Consider the following 23,837-nt stretch of genomic DNA (forward strand, 5'->3'; position numbering starts at 1 on the left):
ATATGATTTGGGGTAGGATGTCTGGAGTGGTTGGCAAGTCTTCTTCTGCTGGAGGAGCTCTGAAGATGATATGGTGGTAGGTGTATGGGTTTATGGGGTAGACCACGCTGAAAGTCCATGGGTTTGGTTGGACAACAATAATAGGTTTATGCATAAGAGGGGCAGTGATGGAGAAGAAGAGTTTGGATGCAGCTTTGATTTTGGGTGGGAGGTTTTGCATACTTTTCTAGATAGCCATGGCTTGGTAAGTGAGTGGGTGTTCTGGACCAACTGTCTAGATACAGTAAACAATATCATCTGTGATTGTTCTGCTCCCTTGGGCTTCTGTACCTTTCCTTTGCAGTTGAAAGATCTAGTCTCATACTGAGAGAGGTTTGGCTAAATTGCCTCTGGGATGTTCAGAAATGGTGGGATTACTGCTCCTCAAAAGACAGCATTCATTAGGAATGTGGAACTTTACATGGTTGGACCACAAGCATTCCATATAGATGACATGCATAACATGCATAATATTTCCCCACTTACTACACCATGGGAAGAATTATTTCCATAGTTTTGGCTTTGTGGCTTTAGGTAAGGTTTTTTAGTCTTGCGTATATATTTATATCTATGAAGAGAGAAGATACAGGAGTTGTAAGAAGAGAAATCAGTTCATCAATTCCCGATTCAGGTATGGGACCTGTTATCCGGAAACCCGCTATCCAGAATGCGCTGAACAGCGGGAAGACCCTCTCCTATTTTAATCAAATAATTCAAATTGACTTCCTTTTTCTTTGTAATAATAAAACAGTATCTTGTACTTGACCCCAACTAAGATAAAAATAATCCTTACAGCAAACAAAACAACCTTTTGGGGTTTATTTAATGTTTAGAGCATTTTTAGTAGACTTAAGATATGGTGATCCATATTTTGGAAAGATACAAAAACCCCAGGTCCCAAGCATTCTGGATAACAGGTTCTATACCTGTATATACCAATAATGAAATAAATCCCGGATTTATCATATTCCACTTTTGGTGTTCTTAACATTCTCTTAGGGGACCTAGATCAAGTTGGGAAACCCAAGAATTGACCATGTAGATTTTCTGGATTTATTTATTATAGAAATTGTTAAGTATCAAAGAGATTTGTGGTGTTGGTACCAGTAGATATTTGGTCTACCAAACAATTCCTGAGATGTTTATGGTTTAGAATTCACCTTCAGAAGGTTCATGATGGTCTACACCACCCAACACCCAGTTATGGTCTGTTATTCCAAAATATAATAATAATATTCTCACCAAAACACTTACTTTTTGGTACATGATTAAAGAAATATATTGTGAGGCTACTAAGATGATTCTCTTTTCCCATAATTCTTTATAACCCCTTGTTTTAGAAGTTCTTTGGCTAGGCTTTGCTGGTTTGAGGGTTGGCATTTAAAGGATTCAAGACCTCCATGGGTCTGCTGATAGGGGGCTGCTATTTTCTATAGAACTCCAAGGTTCTCAGATGAAGCAGTTCCAGATAACATAAAACCACATTCCAAGCTGCTAGTAGATACCACGCCCAGAGCTAAATGCATAATGAAGTGGCAGGTAATGGGAGTGACAGCTACGTCTGATAGAGGGTGATACACATCGCTCATATGCAGGCTGCGCAGGAATAGGCACGACCAGTAAATGTGCTGACTCATAATACAGACCCAAACCCAGCCCACCTATTAAACTTACCACTAAAAGCCTTGGTTAAATTGGAAGTAACAGACCCATTATGTACTGCTTAGCTAAAAGCCAACCTCAAGAAGATACATGGGACTTTTACCCATTTATTTGTCAGTGCCCCAAACACCTGGCTCTGAGTCAGTCTAATCTATTTTTATTGTTGTTCTAATGTGAGCAAATTGCACAGCTACTTTACCTAGTCCTAATGAAGCTTTCCATCTCATTTCCCTAACCACACATTGGTGCAATTTGATCTTAAATCCATTAACATACTAATATCTTTCACTACCGGTATCACTGCAGCACATCTATCTATCCATCTAATCATCTATCTATCTATCATCTATCTATCTATCTATCTATCTATCTATCATCTATCTATCTATCATCCATCAATCTATCTATCTATCTATCTATCTATCTATCTATCTATCTATCTATCTATCTATCCATGTATCTATCTATCCATCTATCATGTATCTATCCATGTATCTATCTATCTATCTATCTATCTATCTATCTATCTATCTATCTATCTATCTATCATCTATCTATCATCCATCAATCTATCTATCTATCTATCTATCTATCTATCTATCTATCTATCTATCTATCTATCTATCATCTATCTATCTATCTATCTATCATCCATCAATCTATCTATCTATCCATCATCTATCTATCTCTCTCTCTATCTATCTATCTATCTATCTATCTATCTATCTATCTATCTATCTATCTATCTATCTATCTATCTATCTATCTCTCTCTCTCTCTCTCTCTCTCTCTCTCTCTCTCTCTATCTATCTATCTATCTATCTATCTATCTATCTATCCATCCATATTGTGTCTTTAGCTGCCATTGATCAATTAAAGAAGATCTAAAGCCTGTGTAATATCTTTGCCCACCCTCAGAACTTGTCTATACCTTCCTGAAACGTGGGGACCCCTAAACATGCCTGTTTGCTGAACCTTGTTTTAGTGCAACAGGGTTGGTGGGCACCATCTTGCACCAATTCAGGTCCCCTTTTCTGAAGTCTGTGGACAAACGTATGAACAATTGAAGCCACTCTAGATCTGGCTTTACCTGTCTATGCCAGGAGCACCTGAATCGGTGAAAGATGGTGCCCATCCCATTGAGCTACACAAGGTACAACAGATGAGGATGTTTAAGAGTATCCATCTGATGTGGTTCAGGAGGTGGCAGAATGGTTCTGGAGGAGGGACACGGCATGGACAAAACTTTAGTTCTCCTTTAACTCACCTTGCTGCTGTGAGAACGCTGGTACAAAGATTCTATAGTAGTAATTCAGTTGTATAATAGTCTGAGTATTTGGTGACATTCCATCAGTAAATCCCCTGTAAGAAAATACACAGGTGTAACAGTTATGTAAAAGTCGTAAAAGTCAGCAGGTTGAAGCTCACAGCTGATATCATCGCCTTCCTTTCATGTTCCCCCTGAGGGAGAGGTGAGGAGGAGGAGGAGGAGGTGGATCTGAGCAGGTTCTAAGCTGAGTCTTATGATTCATACAGTTTGTTTGAAAAGAAGTAAAGAAAGCGAAAAGATTGTGTGTGTCCTTTCTGCAGGTGTGTTTGTGGGAACATGCCTTTGTGAATGCTCAAGCATTTTAAGGAAAGCGAGTCCCTGCCCTGCAGAGCTTGCACTCTCATGTTTGGTGCACCAAGCACAGGAAGCTAAAGACTGAAGTTGGGATGGTTTTGTTACGTGTTAAGTTTCCAACCAAAGTATATTCCCAGTTCTGTGTCATCATGGATGCTGAGAAATGTAGTTCTGCAGAAGCATTTGCAGTACTGCTATTAGAGACACCATAAACATGACGTATTTCAGTAAGAATCTCTTTTATCTGCTAATTAGACTCGTCCTTCTCTTAAAGGGAATATATCCTATTTCTTACTACGGGTTGTCAGTAGGGACGGGCTGATTCCATTTTTTTTGCGATTCTGCTGAATACCCAAACCTCGGCAAATGATTCAAATGACTATTGAACTTAACCCAGACTCTAATTTACATTTTTACAATTGAGACAATCCCCCCCCCTCAAAATAAACAAAAAAACAAGGAGGTTTCTTAATTTTCCAGTTATATTGAGGTCAGCTGGCAAGGTAAGTATTAGTGTTATTTGACTTTAAGGGTGTGGATTTGGTCTGGCTAAAACGATTACTGGATTTGGGGGCATCCCTACTTATTAGTTGTACTGGGCATGCCACTCAGGCTGCACCTACACTGAGGACTGGGCAGGAGATGCAGGTGAGGTTTGTTGCCCCTAGAATCCTTCTACCCTAGGACCTTTGGCCTTCCTAGAAATGGGACCTGGATGATTGACTTTGACTTTAAGGGTCTGGATTTGGTCTGGCTAAACTGATTACTGGATTTGGGGGCATCCCTACTTATTAGAATGGTAGACACCTGCTCCCCAACCAGTAGTACTGGGCATGCCACTCAGGCTGCACCTACACTCAGGACTGGGCAGGAGATGCAGGTGAGGCTTGTTGCCCCTAGAATCCTTCTACCCTAGGATTTGTGGAAAGGCCACCTAGGCCCGGGCCTAGGGTGGCAGGATTTTAGGGGGGTGGCATGCTGCCCAAACACACCCACATTGGTTCAAAAACACTGGCGATGCTCTGGAGATACAATAATTTTTTAAATTTCCTGTGCACCAATCCCCATTGCTCCAGTCCAGATGATGAAAGGGGAGGGGACAGGGGGTGATGAACAGCAGTGGGCCTAGGGGCGCCCACCAGGCCCGGACTGGCAATCTGTGGGTTCTGGCAAATGCCAGAGGGGCTGCTGTATGGTTCCATAGAAAGTTACCATATAGTGGGCTGGTAGGGGGCTATTTGGGCTGGTAGGGGGCTGTTTGGGCCTCTGTGTACTTGGAATGGCAGGGCCTATTTTGACTCCCAGTCCGGGCCTGGCGCCCACTATGTAAATCCGGCCCTGGTGCTAGTATCTATAAGCAGAGGAGACTTGATGCATTTCCAGTGCTAAAAAATTACCTTGGATAGAGGGGAGATCAGGCCACATTGCTATCTATTGATAGAAAATTCAAATTCACTAAAGCTGTGACAAACACAGAACATTTTCCTTGATTTACTGAGCCATAATCTTTTATTTTTGGTTTACTCAGCAAGAAATGTTGCACAAAAAAACTATTCTTCTCCAAATCCTATAATTGGCTCTAGAAAGAAAGGGTGGTAGCACACATGAGTCTCTGCCAGCAACTGGCTCAAATACTCTAAAGGGTTGGTTTTGTCTTGGAACAAGGGCACAGTCAAGTTCTTGACCCTGGCATTACAAACAGATGGCATAGTAAATCTATTAGGTGCCATGTCTGTATGGGTGTCTATAGAAAAATGCTCAGTCAGACTACAGAAAATAAAGATGAATACCAAATTTGGATAAAAACCGGAGATCACCAAAAAAAGAGAAAACCAGTTTTCCATGTTTTAATTTCACCTAGAGAAAATGGGGGCACATGCAACACATCAGCTATTCAAACCAGTTGTGCCGTAAGATGTAGGTCAACAACTGGTCTAAGAGTGGGGGGCCCAAGCACAATCCATGTTTGTTCCACCCTAAAGCTGGCCCTGTACCCATGGGAGACACAGTTATATGTTTGGTGTGTGCGTAGGTCATTAGTTACAGGTTTGTCTGGAGCTTTGCATGACAGGCTACAATACAAAATTGTACGTCCCATAATGCTCTAGGGCAGAGTCTTTTCACCTGGAAGACGCCAACTGTGCTCATACAATCTCTGGCTAATGTTGTCCCATAATAACATCAATTAGAGGAAGAGGCAGGTCTTGAAAAACAGCAAATACATGAGATTTTATTAGTTCCATTCCAGGCATTGGCTCCTGAATAATATGATTACAGATGTAAGCAAATGCACATATTTAAATCACAAGGAAAAAAAAACCAATTATAGTCACCATGAAAACCGAAATATAGCAAAAACACGTCAGAGTGTATCCGAGACGACATAGTCCAGAGCCCAACATCAAATTACATTAGGACAAAACAGAACCCTAACCATGACGTTGTTAAGTAGGGATTATGGGCTTTGCTCAGACCTCTCCAAAGTATGTAATTATTTCTAAACAAAACTGATGATAGACAGACAGACAGATGGATCGGGAGATAAATGAAAGATTTATGTAGAATAGAGAAGAAGTATGAAGAGTAGAGAAGAATGGAACAAGAATGGAGGTTGTCAGTTTTGACTCCCATCACCTTCCACTTGTATCGGAATGAAGTCCGTACAGAATTAGATGTTGTCTGTCGATCAACATTCCACTTGGGATCCCCCGAGGCACTAAGATGTTTTAACTGATTCACTACGTACGTCATAAACAGACAGAAAGTTCTCATATAGGAAGTTATCTGGAAGATCAAGGAAGTATTTTTGGAGCAGAGATTTTGCATAGAGCTAGTCACTGTAAAATTGGCATTCTCCACCAATGTCACCCTTCCTTGCCTTCAGACTGATTCAACCACTATGCTTTAGGGGGGCAGATCAACAGTTTTGGAAACCACAGCCTAAACCTCAAGACCACACACCTTCCCAATGTCAAGAGAGAAACAGCCCAGGTAATTAACAAGGTGTATATATTAATTCTGGACCCCTGAGGGATTAGGTTTAGGTTGCCTTAAACTTTTAGTATGATGTAGAGTAGACAGTGACATTGATATGCTTGAGTCATTTCACTTTTCCTTCGGAAGTTCTCCAGTTTGTTGTAAATAACAGGTGGTTGCTAAACGGTAATAGAGCTTTTATAACATGACCTCCTTTTTATCCTGCCATGTTAAGCCCAAAGATAGTTGATTTACTTGCTGCAGAAAGTTTGTTTGCTTCACATGGGAGTAATTTGATATATAAACCTTCACATTAGGATTATCATTAATAAAAGAGTAAAGCTTGGCACAGGGACGGGGAGAGGTGCTTTACACAAGTCAGAGATTTGGGAATGTGGTCAAGAGGTCATAAAGGTTTGATGGAATTGTACTCTGTAGGAAATGGCAACATGCTCAGAAGTATAACTATGTAGATATTATGGATGGTATGGATATATAGAAATTATTGGGGGTTTCCTAGATAGTCATATGGCCCACTGGATCTAACAAGCTGTGGGTCTCAGGGCCTCACGGGAGGCATGTTCTATCTTCTCAGGGACACTCAGAGAAAGACACAATCTGTTTGTCTCTCTGTTATTCAGGTTGAGACATGGGTTGTTTATCATTGATACTGAAGTGTAGGAATGTCCTGTGTATCTCTGAGGGATACTGAGAAGGAGACATGACCTGTGTCTCATTGATACTGAAGGGTAGGCTTGTCCTGTGTATCTCTGAGGGATACTGAGAAGAAGACATGAACTGTGTCTCATTGATACTGAAGTGTAGGCATGTCCTATATATCTTTGAGGGATACTGAAAAGGAGACCTGACCTGTGTCTCATTGATGCTGAAGTGTAGGCATGTCCTGTGTATCTCTGAGGGATACTGAGAAGAAGACATGACCTGTGTCTCATTGATACTGAAGGGTAGGCATGTCTTATATATCTTTGAGGGATACTAAAAAGGAGACATGACCTGTGTCTCATTGATGCTGAAGTGTAGGCATGTCCTGTGTATCTCTGAGGGATACTGAGAAGAAGACATGACCTGTGTCTCATTGATACTGAAGGGTAGGCATGTCCTGTGTATCTCTGAGGGATACTGAGAAGGAGACATGACCTGTGGGATTCTAAGGTGAATGAACAGAGAAGACCTAGCAAGTTTGGAAGTCCACACCATCAAGAACTGGTGCACTAACCATCATTATCTGCACCTGAGACTTCCCAGTGCACCACGCTGAATTTACAACATATTTGACTCTTTTATGCTCAATATAACTCAGATTTATTTCTGCATAAGCTCTTTTCCCGCAACTGTTTATTCTTTAATAACATTCCTGCATAAATGCTGACATGTCTTTGCTAAAACCCCTTTCTATTAGCAAGCTTTTACTTTTTAATTAGGCTTTGGCTTACGGTACATTTGTTAGACGGCTGAGGAGGTGCAAGAGAAACGAACAGGCTGTTCCTTAGGAATACTCACTTGGCTTGGGGCTAAATCTTATCTCTCCGGGATCTACGGAACCTGCTAATGACGTTTGGGCACTTACATTCTGTCAGGCTCACCCACTTTTCCATTGAAATTCCTCCTTATCTGTATTCTGGGGGGTTCCTGGTACATTTATGATCAATGGCTAGAAATAGTCTTCTTTTACCTGGGGGTTTCATGTAATAGAGCTAAGAAATAGGTGCTTAATGCTATGTTGCCCCCATTGACTTGTGGAGTGCCCCACTGTCACTTCAGCATGTTGTGCACATGTTCTGTATAATATGGGTTCCTCGTGTGGCAGGAATGCAGCACTCGCTTCTCCTTAATGTCGATATACATCTTGTTCACGGATTGAGGACCCTGTGATCTTTTGCTAAATATAAACTTTGATGTGGATCACGCTTGCAGGGGAGTTGCAAATAGCTGGGGGCACACACATATGCTTCATATATAGGGGATTAGTGAGAGGGAGAACCCATGCAGCCTGGCTCAGAATTGGACTTTTATTCTTGGAAACAGATCAGCACTGGCTCTGTTCTGTCTTTTCTTTCCTGTTCTGCATCTCTCTCTCTGTCTTCATTTCTTTCTAACCCTCTCAATTTATTGAAGGCCATCAACGGTATGCTTCCTGTATTCCATCTGTTCTAACTTGAGTGGTTTCATGTTGGTTCTGCTTACATACGTTCCTTACATACAGGTCTGGACTGGAAGTCAAAATAGGCCCTGGCATTCCAAGTATAGAGAGGCCTAATCAGCTCCCACCAGCCCACTAAATAGTGACTTTCTATGGCATCTTATTTGCCAGAACCCACAGATTGCCAGTCCGGGCCTGCTTACATATTGCATTGTACAGGTATGCTCTGGTTCCTAGTAGTGGCAGGACAACTTATTTTAATAAAATAGTGGCACTGCAGCCATGGTTGGAGTAAAACTCCCAGCACACCCAACAGTCTTTGGTTTTTGGGATTAAGTACTACTATGACCACTAAAATACTGCAGGTTTAGTAACACTGAGGTAATGCTTGTCTCCATCTTGTTCTACTGGCCATGCCTCTTATCCAGCCCTGGTCGTGTGAAGTTAAGCCCTAATCTGCTCAGAACCAGCACTATATTTCTATATATGCACCTGAGGGCCTGTGCTTAGGGCGGTAGCTTTAGAGGAGCACGTGCCTCTCTAGAAGAAAGTAGAGGGCTTTCTGATTATGAAGAAGAATAGCCAAAGTTATTAACCTCCAGGAGGTGACTTCTGGTCTTCTTCTGATGTTTTTTGTCACACCAGTTTGGTCATACCCTGGTATGCAAATGACTCTCCTCTTATGCCTACTCATAGTAAACTGTATGCCACCCACACCAATCCAGTGCGTAGAGCCTCAAGAAAAATCTGGCAGGGGCAGATACAATCAGTATCTTCACCTGCACTTCAGTATAATGAGCATCAGAACAATGGTTGTGAACGAGAAATCATGAATATCAGACTGATTTAAAAGTGTAATGAGAATGTGAAAACACCCTGCCAGTGCCACCAGTCAAAAAGCTTTAGAAGACCTCCTACATCATGGTAATTGTAACATCTCAGCCCCGGAAAGTTGAGTTTTTCAGCTTCTGCACTGTCGAATAAATAGAAAACAAAAATAACCCAACCTTGGTTCCACCAATGACAGTATTAATATCTACAGCTGGTGTTTAGTGCCCAGGAGCTAAGCACTTTGTCTGCAGAGTAGTGCCTTTATATGGACAAGGAGCTCCACAGGAACATTTAATCTCCCTACTAAAATGAGTAAAAATGCCCGTTAATAACACTATGAATTGACTCAGGCTTTGGAAAGTGCCAGCTATGCCTTAAAGAGGCTCCTGCTAATATGGGAGCCAGAGAGGTGGATTTTGGGGGTATATTTATGTGTTTAACAATGAATGAAGCTGCCCGGTCCCCTTGTAATTGAACAGCAGCCAAACAGGAGTTGTAACAGATGTCAGGCATCCCCGTGCTGAATTGTGATTAATCATTATTATTTTACACAAATGATTCTGATTAATGTTCGTAACAAACCGTGATGACCCAGGCAGGCATGTCAGCATCCATTTACTGGAACATGGAAACAAGCGATGATACATTTGCAAACCTAAGCTCCCCCCGCCTTTGCCCCACTGGGGTATCTGTGATGGTTTGATTTATTAAGATGCTGAATTATTATACAAGGCAGGTTTATCATATGCTTAATTTGGTACTCTTTCTCTTACTGGAATGTTTAGCCCTGTATGACACATGGACAAACTATCCAATTAGTTATTGGCTGTCAATATAAGTAATTCACAAACCCTCCTCACGGCATTCAATGCTAACGTGTCCAATCAAATTCTCATTGATCTTTGCTTGCGTATTCTTATTGGCCTCTCCTACAAACGTCTCACTTGTCTCTTATAGCAGATGTTCATTCACTTTTCTTATTAGCTTATTCACTTACCTCTCCTACCAGATCTCCAATTACTATCTCTTAATATAGTCTCACTGACCTCTTCTAGCAGATTCTCATTGACCATTCCTACCAGATTCTCACTGACCTTACCTACCAGATTATCACTGACCTTTCCTACCTAATTCTCACTGACTTCTCCTACCAGGTTCTCATTAATCTTTCCTACCAGCATCTCATTGACATTTCCTACCAGAATCTCATTGGCCTTACCTATCAGATTCTCACTGACCATTCCTACCAGATTCTCACTGACCTTTCCTACCCAATTCTAACTGACTTCTCCTACCAGGGTCTCACTGACCTTTCCTACCAGAATCCCATTGACATTACCTACCAGAATCTCATTGGCCTTACCTACCAGATTCTCACTGACCAGTCCTACCAGATTCTCACTGACCTTTCCTACCAGAATCTCATCGACCTTACCTACCAGATTCTCACTGACCTTTCCTACCAGATTATCACTGACTTCTCCTACCAAGTTCTCACTGACCTTTCCTACCAGGCTCTCACTGACCTTTCCAACCAGATTCTCACTGACCTTTCCTATCAGAATCTCATTGACCTTTCCTACCAGAATCTCATTGACCTTAATTATCAGATTCTCACTGACCTTTCCTACCAGATTCTCACTGACCTTTCCTACCACATTCTCAATGTTCTTGCCTAACACATTCTCACTGACCTTTCCTACAACATTCTCACTGACTTCTCCTATGAGATTCTCTTTCCCTAACTGCTGACATCTTCTGCTAACTTCACCCACTGACTTCTCTTACCAGGGTCTGACTTCTCTGGTTGGTTTCTCATTTCCATAGCATATTCTCACTCTTCTCTTTTACCAACTTGGTCCCATTTGTCAATTTATCTCTATATCTGACCTATATCAAATTTTGCCTCTTCATGCTCGTGTTCCAGTAGCCTCTCTCTTTTGTTTTCTGTAGTTTCACTGCAGTTTGCCAACTCTGCTCATGAGTTTTGTATTTTTCCAGAATATAACCTGGTGTTTTGTTCTCTTTGCAGGCACTGCTCAATGCTCAGAAGGAGCCATGTTGGTCAGGGCAATACACAGCAAAAGGGGAATGCTGCATTTCTTGCTCAATAGGCGAGGGGGTTATAAAGAGCTGTGGAGTAAACCAAACTGTCTGCGAACCTTGCCTTGACAGTAAGTACAGTTCTAAGAAACCAGCAAATTGTATATCATTGTATATCGTTAGTAATGCTCTGCAGTATTGTTACTAAACTCCTCATAATCTGTCATGAGGCAAGCTGGGCTTTTTTATAATTACCCAGCATCTATACCTTCCCATTTTCATATAACTGTAATTTATCCCATTAGTTATATTATATATAATTATTATAATTATAATTTCAATTATTATAATGACATTATTATGTCACTTTTGATGTTGTTTGCTTTTTCTAAAGTGTCAGTTATGTTGCAAAAGGGTTGGGCATAAAGGGGTTAGGCGGCAGACCTGGGCATGATCCTATCCTTCTCTGTGGGGGGGGGGCTCTTTTTATGTCCTTCAAATCTGGATTCCATCTGCCATAATGTAAACCTTGTTACTGCAAAATCAATGGCTCACTCTTCTCTTCCTGCTATGCCCTTGATGGTGACCTTGAGAGGGAAGCTAATGTTCACTGCTGTAGACTGGAGCAGACAATCATCTCTAATATCAGCACAAGCCGCTGTCTCTCTGAATTCATCCTCCTAAAGTGGAGGGCAGCTGAGCTTGTTGGGTAGCAGTGTCACTCCTAAAATAAATAGTGTGACTCTAGCAGAATAATTATCCATGTTCCTAAAAGCCAGAGACAAGTCCACATATACACATCCCTAAGCCTTGTCTGGGGCGGAATCGTTGGCCAGAAATAAAACTTTCAGTTAGTGTACGGAACAACTCAAACCTAGACTGGGAACAAAATCAAGATACAAACTTTAAAAAACAGGTTTTTGATATTTTTTCATTAAATGCATATACTGGTGGCGATGATCAGGCAATGCACAGGTCACCGGTCTGTTCACACACAAACATCTAAGAACCAGACCAAAACATTGACTGTGTATCCAATAAAGGCATTTTTATATAGAACCCCCTTGAGTGCCAAAGATTTTTTTTGCACTTATTTTTCATAAAGAAGGTATAAAGCTGAGTCCATGGGCACTATAATAATATTTATATGGAGATTTTATGGATCTCAGATTTTTAAGGAGATAATGAGCTCCTCTTATATGGCATATCATCTTTTATGATACACGACATGGTATTCTGGTTGCCTAGCAACAGGGATACCAACATCACCTCCCACCAATACTTATGAAGCTCATGTTGGTATGTCTGTAAATATTGCATAAGGAATTTATGATAAACAGCCCTGCTTAAAGGGATGTACTGTAAATAACACGTGATGGATCCCAAACTTGTATTTCCTAATAGAGAACTTATTATAGACTCTTTGGCCCACCTTTGTCCTATCAACCATATGTGAAGGTTAGTATGAATTTGGGGGATAGTTGAGTATGGAGTCGGAGTTGAGTGGAAAGTGCAGCCCTCAAAAATGCACCAAGTAATATGTAGGAGCTATAATGTTGCATACAATAATAATGATGATTTCCCCGCAAATGTACAGAAGAGAGGTCTAGTGGCAACCAGACAGTAAGTGTACCTGGAGGAGGTGGCTGCCTTAAGCATCTTATAAATGCACCATAACACTCACATAAGGTTCGTTTTGTGTGGAATTGAGATAATATATAGTATGGTATCATGCTTGCACCAAAATGAATAGCCTTTGCCTAAAATTCCTGAAAAATTGCTCATGGGAGATAAAGACCCTGAATATCGCCTACATCTTCCTTACATGTAGTCTTTGTGTCTCTATCTTGTCATTAGAAGTTATATGACTCTACATACCAAAAAGGGGTCGATTGCATGGTAGGACCATTTCCATTGTATGCTGAATGACTTTTCGATTCCTCCTTCCCATCCTTGGAAAATGATATTTAGATAAGGGGTAACTGGAGCATGGAATTCCTTGAGGAAGTCCTAAATACATGTCAAAGAAAGAGCAATGAGACCCTGTATATCAGTAAGGCTTGTCTTTGATCTCTGTCCCCTTGAATAAGATGGTTAGGGATGGGTGAAGGCATATGTATACAAGTGTGCTGACACTCACTATATGAAAACACTGAGATGAAGTGACATTTTAAGGGAATGAAAAAGTCAGGGATACACTAAGAAAAATAGCAATTGTGAATAAATTGGCCAATCTGAGATGCCATAGAACTAAATAACTCCAGATATTGGAGAATGTGTGTTGGTGAATAAATTGAGTGTAAATGGGCAAAGTTTGCCACTACAAAGTACTGTAGAATGAGATCTCTGACTTTATAATATGTTACAATTTGATACATTGTTCAGTAGGAGCAACTTCAACCCCCATACTGAGCATGCTCCCTGTAGCAGAGACTGGTGGAATGGATACATTCCTTATCTGCCATTTCTGTAACAAGTGTTTTAGCTCAGGTATCAAATTGTAACAGTGTAGAAGATTGTCTGCCTCCCTTACAGAATTTATACAAGATGGAGGAAAAGGAGAATGAGTTTTAAAGTTTACAGATTAGAAAACACTAACAAAAGGTAATAGGTAGCTATTGCAAACAGCCATTATTTGTGGCATACAATCTAAAACATTATACATTTTGTAAAGATCAACTTCCCCTTTAAGTGCTCTATCATGTTCTTACAGGGTAGGACCACGTAGACCAAGTCACCGCATTGCCAAATGTTACCAATCCTAGCTACAGATTATTGGGGGCCTCCCAGCATCCTTTGCTGTAACGCCATTAGCATCTAAGATAGGGAATACATTCTTTTAATATAGCAAGAAAAGTAATGACCTATTTTTTTTAAAGTTGGGGAAAACAAAATTAATGGTAGATGTTGGTGAAAATAATACATTTTGCCCTAGTAGTTAACTTGCATTACCTTAGAGCCCTTTGTTTCAGATTAAGCAGAGAAAGTACAATAGGAATGAGATGTTCGCTTGCAGCCTCAGTGAGCCCTGTCCACAAATCTTGTTCTTTTAGAGGATTAGAGCGTACATGTTCTTGTCTATTATTTCGGTTACCCAGGCTTTGGGGATAAGTGTTAAAAAAAAAGCTAGGATTTCCACAATTATGTCCAAAGCCACATCCCCGCTGAGCCTTATCTCTTATATCTCAATGCGGTTGACCTGAGGGGATGTGCATGTGATCCCAGGCTCAGTTGAAATTCAGTGGAGGCCTGATTGCCTCTGAGCCCGTTCTGACTTTATCCTCATAGCTGGGCATGGGTTTAACAGGTTATTCACAGAGCAAACTGCACAATTATGTTATAAGAAAATGGCAACTTTCTACTACAATGATTTTTTAATTCAACGCTCTCTATTATACAGTTATTTGGGTTTATTGAAGGCCTCCAGCTGAACAGCCCTGATATAATATGGTGCCCCATTACCCTACTGTTTTTCCTGCACCTTCATACTATGACACCCCAAGGCACCTAAGGTCCCCAAGATCACACCTATTGAGTCCCATCTAAAGAGGTCATAGGTCACCTTGTTTGTCTAATACAAAGTTCTAGTTCAAGACCATGACTTGTCTTTCCAAGCAGTGTCCTATCTTTCAAGTTGCAAATGGGATGATACGTCCCAGACAGATACATTCTCAGATACGTAGCGATGCACAGTACTGGCATTGGGAAGCACAGTTTGAGACCCTATCTCACTGGTGTTAGGCCAGAAGAACTGAAGTTTGTTCCTTATTCAAGGAGTAAAGGGAGACAGTCATCTGGCCCATCCGATGACCTATTATACTTTATTAGAACTGCACATTAGTCAAAGACTAATTTGGTCATAGTGCTATAATCCCAGGTTCAAGTCCAAGGTACAAAAATGAGTTAACTCATTCTGGTGACCCACCATATGCCATGTGCTCAAATTTGGCTACTACTTTGATTGTTGTTCCACATTATTAGGCCTCACAATTCCCATCAGACAAAATTGCTGAGTAAACACCATGCTCTCCATTTATGCATTAGCACTGGTTTCACCACGTCTATCAACCTTTTGCTGTTCCATACACTATGTAGTATAAATATAACATAGTACAGAATACGGGAACTCTCTTATAGTCTCAATAAATAACACTTAAACCTACTTAAAGGTAAGGTATATATTTATGTTAGGAGTAGGTAGCGTTATCACTGCCTACTCTGTGGAGAGAACAAGCCCATTGTAATCAAAGGCACTTTCCAGTTGCAAAAGCTAATTATCCTGTTAAATGAGCTCAAATACCTTTTCATGTTCAGACCTGGTAAGCACCTCACTACTGAGTACATGAAATTGAAATCCATATACTTAAAAGGGAAAAAAACAATCAGTCATCATTGAATCTTATCTGATGCAAGAATGGGAAACCTGTCCCAAAATGTACCATTCCCATTTGGCCATGCCACCAAAAGGGTAGGACGGGTCTGATAATCCTTGCTCTCTATCTATAAGTGCTATCAGGCTTTGACTAGAGCAGCAGTAATGGAAAGCAATGAGAGATGGCACAGGATGGTGTCATGGCTTACTAAGCAAAGTTTAGCTTTAATTGGGAGGCCACAGATGATAGAGATCAATTCAAAGGGGAAGGGAATTACACCTATGCACCAGGTACTGTTAGATGAGAGGACCATAGTGGTGCCCTCCCCTATGGGAGCTGCCATGTTGTTTTCCTCATGTAAGGAACAGTTTTTAACACTGATTTCTGAGAAGGAAACATGTTCCTTGGTGATATTGTTCATAGGTTTAGGTTTCCCTGCTGCGGGATCTCTTCAGAGATTCCTGTTGAACGCACCGTTGCCAGCCCAATGCTCTGTACCATACACCTAAACTTGCATTATTTATACATCAGCCATAATCCCCAATTACCATTCCTCCAGACTTGTAAGAGCAAGTTTTGTTACTGATTTCTCTATTTAGGTTTTCCCTGCCACTGGAGCTAATTATGTGCATTTCATGTTTGATTAGAACTCATTTCCAGGGATGGTCGGGGTACAGCACAGATGCCAATTTCCCCTGGGCTTTGGGCCTCAGAGTAATCGCTGTGGTCAGAAAAAATCCTGGCTAAAAGTATAAATTTTTATATTAAAGGCCATAAAATGTATGTAATGCTTTGTGTGCTTAATCCTCCTAGAATGTCTTTTGATGGGCATAAATAGGAGCACTTACCCTTGACCCCTAGGAGATCATTGCAGGTTGGAGGAGTAGTAGTCTGTAGCCGTTATAACTAAGTAAGTTGGAAACAGCAACACTTTAAAATTAGTGTAGCCTAAACTGTTGTCCTTCAGCTCCTAGCATGCACCCAAGGCTTTATGGGGTTTCTGAGAAGGGTAGTTCCTAGATTAATGGGGCCCTGCAAAATCTGTTTTGCCACACACCATTCCACAACTAAACACATGCCCTGCTTATGGCTGTAGATGTTCCAAAACTTCCATCTTAGAGTTGGTGACTCCTGATAATGGTTACTCCTGACCTAACTTCTGGCTGATCTACAGGAAGGTGAAAATAACACCTGAGGTTGTCTCCAAGGCAAGTCTTGGTAGGCTGCACTATGAAGTTCCATGGTGCAGTCAATTGCATGTTCCGGGGTGCCCAGTTCTTCTTCTAGGCCAGCAATAAACATGGCAACCTCAAAGTTTGTCCTTAGGGTGAGGAAGTGTTAATGCTCCTCATGGCATTGAAATAAGGACAGAATGTTTCCAGTCTGGCCCCAATCTAAATGGTCCAGGCAGAAGAGAGACAAGGGCAGGCAGAACACAGGCACAGATATCAAGTAAAGCGATCCTGAAAAGGAAGGAGGAAGGCAATCCATTGAGCATCCATAGAGGAGCATGTTATGAGCAGGTGCTGCTGATCAATGGGTAATCAGGGCTGCTCAGATTGCTAATCACTGCAGCTTCCGCATCTGTTTATCTTGATTAACGGGTGTTTTTGTGCTTGGCTGCAGAAAGTATCTCCATTCCACATTCAGAAAGATGAGTCTTTGTGAATTCTCCCCTTCTTCTCTGAGGTTTAAGGTTGGCCTAGGCCTGCAGCAACTCTTTACTTCTTATACATGAAACTCTTTAATCAATCCACTTTTTAATCTAACCTGAAACATCATTTATAAAACCACCAAATTCAGATTTCAGACTCTACAGGGTTGGGATTCTCATGGTTACCCTCAGAAGAATTGCCTTTCTCTACAGGCCTGTGCATCAGATTTTTCTTAGAAGAAGTAACCCACTGAATATTTACCTTTTACAGAGTTGACCTTCCCTGGGGTTTCTCTGGTTTTCCTCTGCAGAGCTTCCCCTTCTTATCTCTTCATCTACTGCTCCCCATGTTTTGCCTACAGAATTGCACTGTCCTAGGTCTCCCCCTAAGGGACTGGTCTTCCCCAGGGTTCACTGTACAAAACAGTCACATCCCAAGTTTCTCTCTACTGCACAGAACTGCCCTCCTCTTATATTTTCTCAAAACAACTAGCCCACCTTCTAGTATCTCTTATCTAGTATATCTTCTGCCTCTCCACCGATTTTGCTCTACAGATCCACATCTTTCAACAACCGGGTTGAGCAGACAGAGGTCAGAGGGACAGATATGGCCATCCAAAAGATTTCATGATCCTCTAGATTTAAGAGTTCATTTGACTTCTTGTGATAACATCATTTTATTATCATTTGATATCAAACAAGTAGCATAGTCAATAGTTGGGCCACTCTATGAAACAGTTCGACAGCACTGCTCTAGAGAACCATGACTTCCCAAGTTAATGTTAATGAAGGATGCGAACCTGTAAATAATGACATAGGTCCATCTCCTAAAAGTGAATTCATCCCTTTAAATGAAGCTCCTATTTACAGTGCTAACACAGAATTGTTAAGGCGTATTTTATGTCCCTTATGGGTATAACCATTAAACTCTGGGAACATGCTGTTTCCTCGGGTCACTTAGCCCATTAAATCTGTCACAGTCATTAAATGACTCTGTTAGGACATGAGGATGATCTCGGCAACAAAAAAGGAGTTTCATTTCAGAAGAGCAGAGACAATGGCAATTTTTTAGGATCTCCTTGCTAATGAGCAGGTGTCATTGTAAAAAATGACAAGAGCAATGATTATGACTGTATGACAATGAAAATGCTGTGTTGTCTCTGGCCTTTTGTAATGGAGCCTAATGACCCTACACAAACCCACAAACCATCATCTGCAACCCACTAAATATGTGAATGTCGTTAGACCACTTTTAGATTCACCAAGTCGTGCATTAAGGCATCTCTTTAGTCCTGTTGCATACTTAGAAGATTGTCTAGGTACATGGGTGACCCTTTTTTCTTTCCTCCTTCTCTAGGTGTCACTTACTCAGACACTTTCAGCCATACCGAGGCCTGCAAGCCTTGCACAGAGTGTTTTGGGCATAAACGTATGGTAGCACCGTGTGTTGAGTCTGACGATGCTGTCTGCGCCTGTGCCTATGGATACTTCATGGATGAAAACAGCGCACAGTGCAAACTTTGCAAGAGCTGCCCTGAGGGTTTTGGAATGATGATGCCCTGTTCGAGCATTGAGGACACCATCTGTGAAAAGTGTCCAGAAGGGACGTATTCAGATGAGGATAACGATAGGGATCCATGTCTGCCCTGCACTATCTGTGAGGATGGAGAGATAGAGGAGAAGGAGTGTACCCTTACATCTGACACAGTGTGCTATGGTGAGTTTGTAGGGTAGGAACGAGCCTTGCCGGCCTATAGCAAATAATTATAGTTGACCTTTTCCTCGCAAGAGAATGTTGGTAATTCCAAGAATGGAGCTGCCTGTAAATACAGTACTTACCAGAGTCAGACTGGGGTACCCAGGGCCTGGGGCTGGCATGTGGAAAGGTGGCAGAGCCCAACAGGGTGGTCGCTCTCCATGATTATCCCCATGTCATTTCGATAAACAAGCTAGGGAGCACCATTCTGTGCAAGAAACCTCTGCACTTTCTCCAAACTATTTCTCCTTCTTTATTCACTTTATTATCACTTCTATTTATTTCTCATATGGGGAATGGCCATGGTATCAGCACACAAGGCAACAGTTGGACTAGCAGGAATAGCCACAGACACCTGGGGCCGGGCCCACCGGTTTTCCTGGTATCCCAACATTCTGTGGCATTGTGTGCTAGCACCTAGTGATGGGCGAATTTGTCCCGTTTCACTTCGCCACTAAATTTAGCAGATTTCCAGCGACATTCATGACACTGGCGAAAAATTTGCGAAACGCCAATTTGGCCACTGGCGACAATTTGCCGGCATCATAATGGCATCAAAATCGGCTTTCGTTAATTGTCGCTGGCGTCAAAATAGGTCGATGGCGGCGAAAAAACGGTTTCATGCAAACATTTTTAGACACCGCCAATTTTTCACCAGTGAATTTTCGCTGCAAATTCGCAGATTTATTCACCAGCAGCAAAAAGGGCAAATTCGCAAAAGGTACAGTCTTAATTCCTGCAGTTACTTCCCTGCACATAAAGGTTAACAAGAATATAAGATTAATAATACATGTTTTTTTTATTATTATTAATAAATTCACAGAAGTTCTAGCTCATGTTAAAAGCCAAAAGTACTTACAAGTTGTAGAAACTGTCTTAATTCCCCCAAAATCTTGGCAAGGTATTTGTAGCTCTTGGTCCATTTCCCTTTTCAGAGAGCCAAAAAATATGAACAAAAAAGCATTTTGGAATCTGCTTTTAAAATAAAAAATAAATACTAATGTTTTGAATGTGAGAAAAAAAAACAATGGATTACTGGCGGCAATGTCATAGTATTATTAACATGTCATTCCTTAGCCCCTTCTTCCAAAAAAATATAACGAAGAGGTTAAAAGGAGTAAAAATGGAAAACTCATATGGAGGATTAGGAAGATTTATTTGGAGAGGAACATGGCACTACCTGTGCTTAATCATACCCCAGGCTCAAAAGCTCATCGTTTTTTTAATCATTCCATCCCAAACATTTTGACCGTAGTGATGTGGTAAATGTAATTATTCCATCTCACACACTTTCTCCTAATTCTGCCCCACACATTCACATCTATATCTATATTATTTATATTTATCTTTTCTGCTGGAATGAAGTTCTAATGATCCACCAGCCTCCCAGTAATAGCACTGCCTTTCATTACTTCTGAGCTTCCCACCTGAGAGCTCCAGGGCATAAATCCTTTGTTCTCTCCCTGAACCCTTTGATGCACATATATATATTTATATATATATGATTTATATCACACTACCCTCTTCTTACCTCCGGGCTATATAAACTTCTTTGAGTCTGTCTTAATTTATTAATTATGTTCTTAAGTGTACGAGACTATGTGTCATGTTAAACAGACATAGGGCCTATTCTGTGAATGTTATTTTAGATATCTGGTATCCAGAACTCAATACTCTAGATCAGGGATTGTCAATCCTTGTAACCTGTGAGCCACATTCAAATGTTTCAAAAAAGTTGGAGAGCAACTCAAGCAGGCAACATGGTCCCAAGGGTGCCAATTATGGGCTGTGATTGACTATTGGTAGTCTCTATGTGGACTGGCAGCGTAAAGGAGGCCTAAAGGCACCTAACCACTAGGCGGCTATGCCTGATAACAATGTAAATTCCTCCCCAGTTATATCCCTCATTCGACCACTCTCTATGCTCTCCTCTTCTCTCTCTCTCTCTCTCTCTCTCTCTCTCTCTCTCTCTCTCTCTCTGATCTATCTCACTTCCTGTTACCCTCATATTCCCTCTCTCTCTTTTTTATCCCACAATCCCCCACTACTTCCAGTTACCCTCATATTCACTCACTCTTATATATCACAATCCCCCACTTCCTGTTACCCTCATATTCCCTCACTCTCTCCTTTTTATCCCACAATCCCCCACTACTTCCTGTTATCTCCCATATTCCCTCACTCCCTCTCTTATATATCACAATCCCCCACTACTTACTGTTATCTCCCATATTCCCTCTCTTTTATCCCACAATCCCCCACTACTTCCGGTTGCCTCCCATATTCCCTCTCTTTTATCCCACAATCCCCCACTACTTCCTGTTATCTCCATATTCCCATCTCTTTTATCCCACAATCCCCCACTACTTCCTGTTATCTCTCATATTCCCTCACTCCCTCTCTTATATATCACAATCCCCCACAATCCCCCACTACTTCCTGTTATCTCCCATATTACCTCTCTTTTATCCCACAATCCCCCACTACTTCCTGTTGCCTCCCATATCCCCTCACTCTTGTTTATATCTCTCAAGCTCTAACTTCCTGTTATGGTTTTGTCTCCCAAGTGTTTAATAAATAATAAGAAAACACCTCAGTGTCACACCTCACACACCTCAGTAACAATCATGATACAAGAAGTATGAGCCAGGCAATTGTTACTCAGCAGGGCCACAGTCAGTGTTTTCAAGCCAAAATTATGAATAACTTGGGCGATGACCCTTAATACTGTGAGTTATTGCCCTCAACTGTCACTCCAGTTCCTGTTGTCTGTCTCATTGTGTCTCTCAGTGATCATCTCTCACATTCCTTTACCCTCTCTATTCCCTTACATTGTCACACTTTCTTTTATCCCTAACATTCCCTCCCTCTAGTATCCCCGGTACAGTCACTCCAACGGTCATTATTTTCTGTATTCGATCAATAGAAGCTGACAGCTGATATATATCATATATATTACACTGATGTCTGTCTCTTCCTCTAAATATGCTCTTATGTTTTTTATAGACCCCAACCCCCGTTTTGATTCAGTGACCCCTTCAGGCTGGGACATTCCCTACACGGTGACGTCTGTTCCGCCTTTTGATCCGAGCAGCGGCGCCACCACTTCAGGAGACTCCAATGTTTTGCCTCCAACTGGGATGGCAGAGAATCTTATACCCGTGTACTGCTCCATCCTGGCAGCTGTCATCGCTGGTCTGGTGGCATTCATTGTTTTTAAAAGGTAAGACCCCCATTCATGATAGTCTCCTGTTCTCATTATTATTATGATCAGGCACATTTTCAGGTGTTAGTGGGTGGGGTTTTTTTTTTGTTGGGTGGATCAGGGGAGCATCTAAACATCCCTGGAAATGTATATAAACTTATAGGAAAGGAAGAGTTGGGAAAAAATAAATAGACGGAACCTGATCTGCATCTCCACCCTAAATGTAATGCTAAGCAATATACATAGGAAAATATTTGTGTAGTTCTGAATTAGTGATGTGCGGGCCTGCCCAATACTCTTGGGACCCGTGGGTCGGTCGGGTTCGGGCCAACGTTGCACCCCCATTTGCTGCGGGACTCTGACTTCCGGGTTCCGCTTTTATAACCGCGTGCCTGCTCACCCCACCCCTTTTGTGACGTCATCAGCGGGGCAGGTTGGCGCGGGTGTATAAAAGGAACCCAGAAGTCGGGCTCGGGCAGGCGCGGGTGAACGGAGGCCTGGTTAGGGTCGGGTTTTACCCGAACCGCACATCACTATTCTGAATCTCGAAACAATGTAATAGAGGGAAGCTAATTAGCAGACCTGGAGGAGAACAGTCCACTACTCCAAAACAGGAGAAACGGATACAGCTTTCAATTTATTTATGTATGTAGCACCAACTTATTGTAGAGCTCTTTACAGAGATTATACATCGTTCACATCAGTCCCTGTCCCGCGGGAGCTTACAGTCTAAGGTTCCTATCACATTCCCCCCCCCATGGTCAATTTTATCCAGAACCAATGAACCTGCCTATATGTTTTTGGAGTGTGAGGAAAGCAAAATACCCAGGGGAATCCTGGCAGAAACTCCCGGGAAACTGCCCGGGCTGGAATCAATCCTGGGGTTGTATTTATATTACAACATTTGTAATCAATAGATAGAAAATGGCTTGGAATTAAATGTATTTTCATTATGCAAAATGTTATACTCTTTCCACGCTATAAACAAAGAATATGGGGAGTTAATCTGGCCCAAGGATTTGTGGGTGATGATATGCAAATGTCACCTTTGTTTCTCGGCGCCCGATACTAATTCAAATGCAGCATAAAAAGCACTGACATTGCTGGGTGATAGTAACAACTTGCAGACATCTGATTAGAGTTCCTTGGGACAAGCAATGAATTAGACATCTGCGAAGTGAGGCTTGGGAGCCTATTAAAGTCCCCAAATGCTTTCCTTGTCTCTGCAGGTGGAACAGCTGCAAGCAGAACAAGCAGGGAGGTAACAGCCATCCAGTAAATCAGACCCCATCGCCGGAGGGGGAGAAGTTGCACAGTGACAGTGGGATCTCTGTGAATAGTGACAGCACCGCAGAGCAGCCAACGGGACACCCCCAAGGTATGAGCCCACCATCAATTCTTGATGTGATTTAGATTCTACTTGATGTGATTTAGACTTTAAACCATAATTCTTATATTAGTTTGCTTTTATTAAACCCTACTTGTTGTGATTTAGAATTTTTTAATGTTGATC

General features: G+C 41.5%; 1 protein-coding gene across 1 annotated transcript in view; it reads left to right on the forward strand.

Annotated features, from left to right (window-relative positions):
- The window catches only part of ngfr.S (nerve growth factor receptor S homeolog), a 28,802-nt gene that overhangs the window by 1,771 nt on the left and 3,194 nt on the right, over positions 1-23,837 (forward strand). Inside the window, exons 2-5 of the mRNA XM_018238047.2 lie at positions 11,326-11,467; positions 18,721-19,080; positions 22,126-22,342; positions 23,554-23,702. Coding sequence (XP_018093536.1) covers positions 11,326-11,467; positions 18,721-19,080; positions 22,126-22,342; positions 23,554-23,702 — 868 coding nt within the window. The remainder of the gene's footprint in view (positions 1-11,325; positions 11,468-18,720; positions 19,081-22,125; positions 22,343-23,553; positions 23,703-23,837) is intronic.

The sequence above is a fragment of the Xenopus laevis genome, chromosome 9_10S, assembly GCF_017654675.1.
Source record: "Xenopus laevis strain J_2021 chromosome 9_10S, Xenopus_laevis_v10.1, whole genome shotgun sequence".
Lineage (NCBI taxonomy): Eukaryota > Metazoa > Chordata > Amphibia > Anura > Pipidae > Xenopus > Xenopus laevis.